We start from the raw sequence: 12,014 nt of genomic DNA, 5'->3' as shown, positions 1-12,014 counted from the left end.
GCAGCTCGATGCTTCTGGCAGAGCAGGGTGTAGGGATGAGGCTGACTTTCTTTTTGAGGTCACTTGTGGGTTTTGATACCAGAAGTCTTATTGAAAAGACAGCACCTGTCTGTTGCTATTCTCTGTAGGACAAGTTCCTAATGGTTTTTTGGGAGTCCAGCCTCAGTAAGATGTCTGGACTTTGACATCTGAAAGCACAAATTCCAAGTTCCTTATCACTTCACAGAGATTCATTCTTGTAAGCACATAAAGCTTTTCCTTCAACTTGTGTATGAGACACACACATGGATGGTGTGTGGTTCTGAGGTTTGCCAGCATCACTTTAAACCCAGATTCCAGATCTGCCCTATTTCTGGTCTTGATTTGGGCAGTACCAGCATAACAATTCCGTCAAAGAGTTCTTGTGGCCCTAATGTTGGCCCTTCAAGGGCTTGTTTGGGGTTTTATCTGTGTGGTGTGGTGAGCAGAAAGTCCAGAAACCACCTTTACTCCTGATCCTGACACCAGGCAATGCTGGAGCATCGATGTGAGCACTGAGACCTGGGAGAGAACAGGATGAGAACACGGACTTGAGCCTGTGCAAAATGGCTTCGGCAGTTCTCAGAGGAGTGAGTCCGTGTTTGCTCAGATGTCAGGTATTGCAGCAGTGCAGATATGAGGTGTGAAACCAAAAACATGAGATCCTTATCAGCTGGGCAGGAATCAACTGGGAGAGGAGGGGTGTTTGTGGGTGCTGCTGGGAAAACTTTGATGTTTAGTGGCAATTCCTCTGTGAACTTCAACAAACTTGTGATGATTTTTGAAGAGAAATAAGCCTGCAGGAGCCTGATTACTTCATGCAAACAAGACCTCTCCCAGCAGCATGACTGAGGGAAGGTGATAGTTTTCAGCTTTCCCCATAAACCTTCTGCCAAAGGGACAATTACCATTGCTCTATTTGGTATTTAGGAGTTGCTCATGTCTTGCACAGAAGCAGTTAATTTGGGGTGATGCTTGACTTCCACGTCAAGCACTTGTGCTGTGTTAAGTCTCTGGTGTCTTTTGGTGTAGTTGTTGCCTCTTAACTAACACAGGTATGCCTGCTCTGGTTGGGGTTTGTTATTTTGAAGAACAACTAAAAAGCTTGCTCATCCCAAAAGCTGACTACATTAGCATCAGGTATTCTAACCCTTTTGTTGCAGTACTTGCCCCCACATGTGTGTGCTCTTTGTGAGTTCACCCTAGGTCTGAAACATGTGCCAGGTGTCTGTTGCAAGATGCTCCAAGAAGGATGATGAATAAGGGGCTGTACAATTCACTCCCCAGCCAGCATCTGGGCAGCAACACCTCTTTACATGAGCTGGGAGAACATCCTTCCTCTGTCTTATTCTTGTTTCAGCTGGTAATAGGATATTGTTGTATTTGGTTTCAGCAAGGAGGGAGAAGAGGCTTCCCCATGCAAGACACTTGCATAAGGAGGCACTCTGATCCCCATCCCACTGAAGTTAATAAATATAATTAAGGATTTCATGAGGCTTTGGGATAAGCACAAGCTCCTCAGCCTGTGTTTGTGAGTTGGAACACCTTTCATAACCCATACTTGCATAAAATTCTTAATGGTGAAGAATTAAACCCCGTGAGTCATCTCAAATGACAAAGAATGAGCCTGAATGATTCTGCAAACCTCTGGAAAGAAAGCAGCAGCTTCCCAAGCTCTGGGGCTCTCTCCTCCTGCCCTCACTCCACTCTGACCAGCCTCAGGATGTGAATATCTCCAAGCAAGTGCGAGCTGAGTCTGGAGATGCCTGTGGGACACAGGAAGCTTGTCTCAGGATAAGTCTGATCTAAGAATACAATTGGCATTTGTAGGGAAGATGGATCTTAATTTCATCAGGATTTGGGATTGTTTCTTGCCTGTAAGTGTGAGACTTACCTTTCCATGCCTTTGATCTTCAGAGGAATTGAACTTGCCACTTTCCCAAGGCCCTTGTCTTTTAAAGCAGTTTGAGCTGCTTTTCTGCAGAGACATAAAAATTGCTGCTGCTTCAAATGACTTGAACCACTGCAAACTTCTTGGGTAAAATTCATGCTCAGTGATGTATGGTGTTTTGGCTTTTCAACTTCCTTAATGCTTTTAGAACTGCAAACATAATATTTTCCTTGGAAAAGGCAGCCCAGCAATAATCACAGTTGAGTTGGCATAAAGCTGATTGAATGGATTATCTTTCTAAAATCAGTTCATTTTCAAGGTTTGAAATACAAAAACCCAGCAACTGCATTTAAAAACTCTTTCTTTTAATGCATATATTTTTTTTGCTTGTCTTAAACCTTGGAGGTTAAATTTAAACTCAGTGTCTGGTTTGAGCACGTTGGCTGATGCCAGGAGAAACAGAAGAAAGCCTGTAGTGGTAGAAGTCTTTGATGAGAGGTCACACAAGGCCAAACCAAAATCTTGCTCCTCTGCCTGGTGTTCTTGCAGCATGGGGAGTAGCTACACTGGGGTGTAATTATCCAAGACCTACTGTGGAGGAGGAACAGGAGGAAGGAGAGTCCTCCCCTCTCAATAAGGACATGTCTTGTTGGCAGTGGGATGGTGAAATAGGGCCATGGAAATCGCTTTGCTTTGGGAACACACCGACTTACATCAGCATCAGAGCTGGAGAGACAGAACATGTCTCAAACCTGAGGGAATCCTGATGCCTTACCCTGCTTTACAAGCTCTGCTGCCCCTTTCCTCTGTTCTTCATCTCCTCATTTCTTTCCTTCTTACACACAAGAGTTTCCTACTGCCACTGCCTTGCCTTGAGCATCAGTTGCTTCCAGCTGAGGCTGGGGCTTTCTCTCCTGGATCATGTATTTATTGCACTCCAGATGCAGCTCCCTACATCTGTGCTATCAAGCTTTAGGATGGCTTTTTTGCCCTCATGCTATTTCCTGAGCCATACAGAATGAGCTGGTTTGCACACACAGTACTGGTTGAGCTCATGATTCCTGGTATTCCCACAGTTGGGTTTGACACAGACCACAAGTGATCTCTCTGGGCACAGTCATTTAGCTGTCTGACTGGGACCTACTGTCCTCCAATGGGTCTACAAGAGCAAGTGATCCTCTCTTTTAGAGCAAAAAGCATGAGGATCCTTCAGGAGCAGCATACTGTTGTGCCAGTTGTAGGAAAACCTTGCTCTTAGAGGCGTGGGATGTTTCCAGGGTGCTGCTTGACCCTGTGAGCAGCTGTGTTGTGCTTGGTTGCTGCACTGTGCTATCTTAAATCCTCAAAATTACAGTCAACTCTCCAAACAGATAACCTCAAAATGTGTTTTCAGAGTTCTAAAGAGTCAGGCTTTTCAGTCATACAAGGGAAAAGAGCGAGGGAAATGGTTTTGTCAGAGCACAGGAGTGTGATGGCAGCGCTGTGAGGGTTGTGCTGTTAATAACAGACAAATACAAGAGCTGGTTTTGATCTCTCTGCCTCCAGTTCTTGCCTTGTCCTCATAGCAGGCTTGGGGATGAGCATGTCCTCTGTAAAGCAACCTGGAAAACTTGAGACAATTGAACAGCTTGCACTTAACTCCTGTGTTTGCTCTTATCAAGAGTGGAAAGTCAGCCTGTTAACTGTCATATCTGTATTAATTATGGCCTGATCAAAATCAGTGTAAGGCTGGCTGATGAAATGATTCCTACAGGATTTTACATCAGCTGGGGGGGTCTTCTTTTAAAAACAAAACAACCAAAACCCCCCTTGGGTTTCAAGCCACTGGGTGTATTGTGTCATCTTCTCCCATCAACCTGCAGAACCTGGATGTTTCCTCCCATTCAAAACACCACTAAGACAAGAAACCTGCGTTTGATGCAGTTGGTTTCTTTTCCACACAATTACTTGCACCCATCTGTTGTCTCCTGAGGTGTGGTACATGCAGGTATCCAATGCACTCACAGCTTTAAGGGTTTTAGCTACCTGAAATCAGATGTGAGCTGGCCTGACTTAAGCCACTGCTTGTTTGCTTAAAAGAAAACTGCCAGGAGGGACGTGAGCCAAGAGTTTTGCAGTGGGTGCTCTCAGGCAATTCATCTAAACCCCAGAGTTCCTTTATTTTTAGGGCTTGCTGGTTCTGAGTTGTGTGTTTGACAAAGGTTGAGCTGCTCTGGAACCTCAGAACAGTGATGGGCTCCATCAGTTACAGGGGAGAATGACAAATAAGGTCTTGATAGAAGTTGGTTGGAAGTTGTATGAGAGTTGGCCTGAGGGCCGTGCCCTCAGCTTTCCTGTCAGGCTTTGGATGCAAAACTTTGGCCCTTTGAAGGATTTTTAGCTTGGTTTGGGGTGTTTTTCTTTTCATCTGGCCAAATCCCATCGAAAACTTCCTAAATGAATGGATTTGACTCTGAAATGCTAACCTGTCCTGAGGCACAGCCTGTGCTGACTGGCCACACTCCCCACTTACCGGCATTTACTGGGAACGGGGTCAGTGATGAGCAGAAGCTCCTCTCTTCCCATTCACCAGCCTGGAAATCCAGCACATCCCCCAGCTTCAAATCCCCTTGTCAGCTTCCCTTGCTCTCATTTCACCTCATGGTGTGTGTTGTGCTGAAGGATATTGCCACAACACTCGATGCCCAAGTTTCTTGTTCCATTTCAAACGCAGGCACGGTTCAATCAAAGCTTCCTTCCTTTACATCCAGAGGAAAGGGTGAAGTTTGTTTTGCTTCAGTTTCACAGTCACTAGATCCACTGCAACTTCTTTCATTCAAGTAGATAAAACATCTCCAAGGGGAGGGGGGGAGAAAAGTCCCCCACTGCATTGCTCTTCCTTTCCTTGTTTGTCTTCCTTCCTTGCTTGCCAAATATTTTTGGATGAGAGTGTACAGGAGGTTGTTGAATAGACTGAGGCAAAACCGTTGCATATTTGCTAATGCAGATTAAGGTTTGGTTTGAACAAGAGTTGTGCTGCTTCTCTCAGTTACCTGCAGCTGGGCAGAGGGTGTGGGGATACCACAGGCTGATGTCTTGCTCAGTAGTGGGGGATTTTGTGTTCCAGGTCAGTAGTTCTGTCACTTTATCAAGTGAGCGTGGCATTGATTTTTACTTTTGCCTTTTGGAAGAGTGATGGAAAGGGTATTTTGGAGCATGGGTAAGGTCTGGGCTCTGAAAGGAAGCTGCTTTTTTTGGTGTAGTGCTTCTGGATCAGTAGGAACAAAGGCAAAGACTGTTGCTTGAGGTACAGGAGCTCTTCATTTAATGTCCTGAAGCTCTGTAAGGTGCAGAGTGAATCCTTTGAAATTAAGCTCCCTCCCCAGAGCCTGGGCATCTCTCCCTCTTACTAGTGTGAAGTTTAGAACTTTGTCTTCCTTCATTGAAACTTCTCAAGGAGGTGAATTTATTACAACAGTTGAGTCCACCATAAACCTCAGATGCCTCATCTCCAAGGCTAAATTGGAATTAATCCTCCCCTTGGCTCAGCTAAGTGGAAGCAGCCCCCTAAGGCTGGTTTCAGCCACCTTGACCCTCTTCTTTCACACAATCACAGAATCTTAAGGGTTGGAAAGGACCTGGAAAGCTCATCCAGCCCAACCCCCTGCCAGAGCAGCACCACCTAGAGTAGGGCACACAGGAACTCACCCAGGTGGGTTTGGAGTTTTCCTTCAAATCAACAACTAATACATAAGAGTCTCCATGGGAAAGTGGCTTTTTTGTTTGGTTTGGGTTTTTCTGGAGTTGTTGTGCTCTGAATTGCTACAGAATGCTCCAAGGCACTGTGGGAAACTCTTGTACAGCCTGATGCTTCTGTCCTTGTGCTTTGAGGTTTTAGGAGAGGATACTGGAGGAAGCATGGCCTCTTTCTTGGGGTATTCAGTGACATTGGAGGTCTGCATTCGATTCCTCACACAAACTTGCTGCAAGGTCTCTGCTAAGTTGTGTTTTATTGCTGTGAATGTTTAAATGGGTGTGTGTAACCAGGGAGCAACCCTGCTTTCATCTTCTAGTGTGGAGTCCAAATGCCTGAGACAGCAACACTTAGGAAAGCTGAAGGGAGAATAATGGAGCTATGTCTTTATTTAGCTAAAGGATATGCCTGATGCATTCAGAGGATAAAGGTCATAGTATCAGGGCAGTTACCCCAAATTATTAACTGCTGGTGGCAATATTTTTCTCAGAGTGGTGATATTTCCATTGTCTTTCTTATTTTGAGACATCTGCTTCAAATTGTTTTGCTTCACACACAAAAGAGTCAAGCAAAGTCCTCTTTGAAGCAAGATTTGGGTTTTTTCAGAGTTCTGGTCTGCATTTCTGGAGTTCAATCCTGTGCCACCTCATTCACTACACAGTTGGTCGTGCTGCTGAGGGTGGAAACCCTCTAACACTGAGTATGACTCGACTTTGGTTGCTGTGATCGATATGTGCTGCATTAAAAAATGTATCTCCTAGCTTGAGGGGGAGAGGCTTTGTCTGTGAGGTCATGTAGCAACAGACTCAAAACTGGTGTAGGTCCTAAATAGACAGGACCATTTAATGCCTTTGTGGAAATGCATGGTTTTAGAACTCTGCTGTAGTGTGTTGTAATGCAGCTTTTGTTAGATCAATGTGCTGTGAGGAATATCATCATGTATCTTGCAGAACAGAGACATTACATGGGTCCAGGGAAGCTCTCAGCTGGTCCTGGCTTTGTCTCCTGCTTCACAGCCCAAGCTGAGGATGGGGTTTGTTGCAGAGCTTTTAGGTGCTAAGGCATCCATTCCTAGTTCCAGACTTCCAAATCGTGGTCCTACAGACTGGCTGAGGCAGCTTGTATTTGTCACTTGTGCAAAGCAGTGGTAGCTTGCAGAGATGCTCTGTGTTGATGTTGCTCTCTTCCAAAGGTGAGGAGAACGCTGTGGAGAGCCCCTCAGCTGAGGGGATCCCTCATCCAGGCTGTGTGTAGCTGAGGTTTAGTGATGGGCTTGGCAGTGTGGGATTTATGGTTGGACTCAATGTTCACTGAGGTCTTTTCCAACATGATTAGCAGAGGTGCTGTTGGTCTGTCTCAGGAAGGGCCTTTGGAGCAAGGTGTGTGTGGCACTGAGCACATTGACATCCATCCTGGCTCCGGGTGCATTGGGAGCAGCTGCTGCTGCTTGGCTGCACATGGACAGTGAATGGCTGCTCTCCCTCCATCCTGCCCAGCCCAATGACCCCGAGGCCTGCCCAGTGGGCTCTGAGGTGCCCTCCCTTTCCCTCATTTTGCTGTGCTTTTCCCAAGCTGCAGTATTCAGATGGCTGATGGTGGCATGTTGCTGCTGGTGTCTCCTCACCAGTTCAGGATTGAGATATTTATCCCCTCGTGGTATCCTGGCAGAGCCCTGGGGCTGGCAGCCATCACTTTCCAGCCTTTTTTTCCTCCTCCAGCTTGAAACTAAACCTAGGAACCCTCCTATGCTTCTCATAGGGCTTATTTTTGCCTCGTTTAGTTGTCTTTTCCTTCTTGTTTCCCACTTATTCCATTGAAAACCTCCAAGCAGCCCCTTTGGCTCAGGTGCCTGTGTCGGAGGGGGGCAGTGTGCAGGGACAGGGGACGTGGAACACAACCCAGAGAGGGTGTCTGGGACCTTCCCAGCTCCATTTTCTGCGCCGCCACCTGGGCCTGACCTCACCTCACAAAATGAAGGCCGCGCCGCACCGGTTGGGACCGGCCGTTGCCATGGTTTTTGCCGTGGCAGGGTCACGTGCCCGGGCACGTCACGTGAGGCCGCCGTGGCCCCCGTTCCCTTCCCTTCCGTGAGGGAGGGAGAACCCCAGAGCCACCGGCCCAACGCGGGCTCAGGCGCTTGCCAGAGCTCCAGGGCTGCCCCGTTAGCGGCTCCCCTGGTTGTGTGACCCCCGCAGAGCGGGGCTGGACTCGTCGGTGAAGTGTGGCCAGTGGCCAAGTCGTGGTTGTCAGGAGCCACATAAAGCCCTTTCTCCTCTCCTCGGCCTCTCCACGGTGTGATTCCTTCCCTGCAGCCGTGTGGGACGGTTCGCTGGTGGGAAGAACCCCGTGTGTTTCACGTTGGCAGCTCAAACCCTCAGCTTGAGGAGGTTTTGAGCTTTTTGGGTAGTTAACTCTCCTTTTCATGAGGGGTTTAACCTTCAAGGTTGAAGAGGAATGGCTGGTGCCTCACTCCATTGAGTCTCAGTCCTTCACGCTGCTGCTGTCACCCCAAAAGGGCTCAGCAGGGATGAGCTCAGCGTGCCGGTGCCATCCTGCACACCGGCTCTTCTCAGCTGCCTGCAAAAGCTCATCAAGCCAACCAAAGCTCAACCCAACCCACTCAAAGCAGGGCCTGACCCAGTTACCTCCCTGCCAGGAGCGACCTGAGCCAGTTTGGTGCATTTGGATACAGGGAAAAGCTGGAAACACTTCACCTGTGCCACTGTTCATTTGGAAGCAGCCTGAGAGTTTCAGTGCATGCAGTTGGCTGGTTTGCTGTGCCCTCTAGAGGACACTCCACTCTTTCTTCACAGCTTTTTTTCCCCACAAACGTGGAAATTGTGTTTTAAAGCAATTTTTTTGCAGTACTTGAGGCAAGTTTTGAAGTATCCAACCTTTGACCTGCCCTGAGCGTTTGCTGAAGGTGTTTTGCAGAGCTTATTGGGGTGACTGGCTTTGCAGTGCTGTTACTCTGGGTGAAAATCCCTTGCATCACTCAGATGATGAGGATTAATTTCTGTTAGTGCATTCCTAAGAAATGTGGCACATCAGTCCAGTCTAGATTTGGTGTAAGAAGTAACTGCTTGATATCTAGAAGCATGAAGCTCATGTGCCACATCTCTTATTCCCAAGTAACACAAACCACACTTCACTAGTTGCTTCATCTTCAAGTTCTTTATGCATTTTCTCCCATGAGTAACTTTAATCCATAAGGTTCTCACTGTGAATTTACTTTTCCTCCTCCTGCCTTTGGGAGGCAGGAAAACCAAAACAGTTACTTGTGTTACATCCTCCTCAACTTCTTGCCTTCCTCCCTTGCCTTCCTCCCTTGCCTTCCTCCCTTGCCTTCCTCCCTTGCCTTCCTCCCTTGCCTTCCTCCCTTGCCTTCCTCCCTTGCCTTCCTCCCTTGCCTTCCTCCCTTGCCTTCCTCCCTTGCCTTCCTCCCTTGCCTTCCTCCCTTGCCTTCCTCCCTTGCCTTCCTCCCTTGCCTTCCTCCCTTGCCTTCATCCCTTTCTCAAGTGCTGTCATTGTTTCCTGGACTCTGCTGTCTGCTCCTTGTGAAGCTCCTGTTAAACCTCTCAGCAATCCCATGCTGCAAACCATGCTCTGAAATACCCTTCATGGTTTGAAATCCTCAGTCCTGGTACCTGAAATCCCAAATCCTGGTACCAAAGGTGTGATCTGACACTTAGCAGCATGTGCAGCAGAGGCATCTGTTGTCACATCACATCATCTCCATCCTTTCTGGTTCACAGAGCTTTTCTGTTGTCATGTAATAACCATCAGCCACGGAGCTGAGAGATGATTTATGTTCAGGAATTCAGGTCTGAGGTGCAGCTGTCACTCAAGACACATTAAAGCCAAATGAAGAGTTCAAATCCACACAAGTCTGGACGTGTTTTAGTTTAGTGAAGCTGCTTGAACATGTCCACGTGTGTTGAGGCTGTGTTAATAGCAGAAAAGAGTTTAGTAGTGTTGGTGCAGAAAGAAAACACCACCATCAAGTACTTAAACTGAATAGATGTGACTTGTTTGTGTTGAGTTTCCTTCAGATTCAATAACTCCTTCCAAGGGGATGAAGTGGCTGCTGGAAAAGCTTCTGACTGACAGGACTATTCCCCATTGCCACGTGTTGTGGCTGCATCTTGTCTCATGGCAAGCTTCTGGGGTTAATCCAGCAGAAGGTTGCAAAGGAGATGACTTTTGTTTGCTGGAGTTTTGTTAACTTGTTCTCTTTCTTTTTGATTTGCAGCGAAATAAAGAGAGAAAAGCGAGTCCCCTCGCCGGACGTTATAGTGTTATCTGACAATGAGCCTTCTAGCCCTAGAATGAATGGTTTAACAAAGATAGCATTAAAAGAGACCAACACAGAGGCACTCATGGTGAGTCTCCTTGCCTTGGCACTCTTCAGGTTGATTTTTAGATGCTTCAGAAGTGTACCTTTTCCAGAAGTGGCTTTTTAGTGCACCCCATATCCCTTACTCAACGTATCATTGCACAGATTTCTCATCTGCCTCTTCATTTCACTTTGTTTACTTGTTTTGCTAGTAAAAACCTCTCCCAAACTTCCAGGTTTTTTGACCTTTGCCTTCTTCCTCCACACTCAGCTTGTGTCCATAGGTGACAGCACTGATATTAAGACATAAGTGACAATTATGATGCTGTGAGTTCTGCTCAGAACTTGTGTGATATCTGTGGGTTTTTTTTCCCCTTCTCCCTTGTCTCTCTCTTCCCATCCTCTATTGCCTCACCTGGCCCTGCAGAAAAGCAGCCCAGAGGAGCGTGAGAGAATGATTAAACAGCTAAAAGAAGAGCTACGGTTAGAGGAAGCAAAGCTGGTCTTATTGAAGAAGTTACGGCAGAGTCAAATCCAGAAGGAGACCACTACTCAGAAGGTATTTGTTATCCTATAGACATTTATCATCCCAGCCCTTGAAATGGATGAGGAGGGAGAATATAAACAACTGTGGAGGTTGCCCTGACCTGTGGAATGGAAGATAGCTTTCAAAGAAAGCAGCTCTCCCTTGTTTTCATCACACACTTGTGAAGTTTCTCGTGGTTCGTGCTGTTTCTCATTGTGCAATTCCATTTCCTTGTCTTGGCAAGACCAAATGACAAGATTGGTTTCTGGATATGGTCAAGAGGATAAAACTAAGACCTCTGTTGTTAAAACTCAGATGGGTTTAGAAATGTAAGATCCTTCCAATTATTAAACACTCCTCAGTGCCACTTAGAGGTTGCTGAAACACACTTGGAGGAGATCCTTGCACGTTAACAGATGTGCCTGTGTTTGAAGCCCAGGCTTTGGGAGCTGGTGACTGAGGGCTGTGTTCTGTGCTGCATGGCAGAAGCCCAGCTCTAGATTCCAAGTCTTAACCAGGTGAAATCAATCTGTGCTTAGCTACATACCTTCATCATCCAGAAGATCCCAGGCAGCCCCTGGAAGGGATGGTTCAACCCTCCCACCCTGAACTCTCTTCCCTTCCTCCTCTTTTCTCCCCCTCCTCGTGTCACACCAGCACACACAATACCCAGAGTGCTGAGAGAAGAGCTGTTTGCATCAGAAACAAACCCACTAAGAAAATACCCTGTCACCCAGTGTGCTCCCAGTGTGTGCCATCCTGGCAGTGCTGGAGGGTGGCAGGAGGAGAGCAGAGGAGGCTGGGAGGTGAGGGGGCACACCAACACTCCCCTGTGCTGCTATGAGGCTACATTTCAAGTATCTGTAACAATGGCAACCAAATGATTTTGTCTTGCAGCACGTGATGCTGACTGGGTGGGATTTGGGATGGGGGTGATGTGCAGGTTTAAGCACACATCATGGTGCAGATGGGTGTTAGTACAGCTTTCCTGGCTTTGCTAGTGTGGTTGGAATCTTTCTGCTGGACTTCTGAGTCCTTCTGTAGATGGGATGAAAACTATTCAGCCCTCATGAGACCACATCTGGGATATTGTGTCTAGTTCTGGGCCTCTCGGTTGCAGAAGGACAGGGAGTTGCTGGAGAGAGTTCAGTGCAGGGCCACAGAGATGCTGGAGTGGAGCATCTGCCTTGTGATGAAAGGCTGAGGGAGCTGGGGCTCTGCAGCTTGGAGGAGACTGAGGGGTGACTTCATGAATGTTTACAAATGCATCAAGGGTGGGTGTGAGGAGGCTGGAGCCAGGCTGTGCTCAGGGTGACCAATGACAGGACAAGGGGCAACAGGGACAAGCTGGAACAGAAGAGGTTCCAAAGAAACAGAAAGGAAAACTTGTTCCCTGTTGAGGTGAGGGAGCACTGGCAGGGGCTGCCCAGATGGGCTGTGGAGTCTCCTTCTATGGGGACATCCCAACCCAGCTGGATGAGTCCCTGTGTGCCCTGCTCTAGGTGCTGCT

At 47.4% G+C, this 12,014-nt stretch overlaps 1 protein-coding gene across 6 annotated transcripts in view; it reads left to right on the top strand.

Moving 5' to 3' along the window:
- The window catches only part of GATAD2A (GATA zinc finger domain containing 2A), a 71,082-nt gene that overhangs the window by 44,177 nt on the left and 14,891 nt on the right, over positions 1 to 12,014 (top strand). For all 6 annotated transcript variants that reach the window (XM_062015285.1, XM_062015284.1, XM_062015288.1 and 3 more), the window contains 2 exons: positions 9,895 to 10,024; positions 10,406 to 10,537. In XM_062015285.1, the coding sequence (XP_061871269.1) occupies positions 9,895 to 10,024; positions 10,406 to 10,537 (262 nt within the window). The remainder of the gene's footprint in view (positions 1 to 9,894; positions 10,025 to 10,405; positions 10,538 to 12,014) is intronic.

Source organism: Colius striatus, chromosome 25 (genome assembly GCF_028858725.1).
Source record: "Colius striatus isolate bColStr4 chromosome 25, bColStr4.1.hap1, whole genome shotgun sequence".
Taxonomy (NCBI): Eukaryota; Metazoa; Chordata; class Aves; order Coliiformes; family Coliidae; genus Colius; species Colius striatus.
This window is presented reverse-complemented; position numbering and strand designations above follow the sequence as displayed.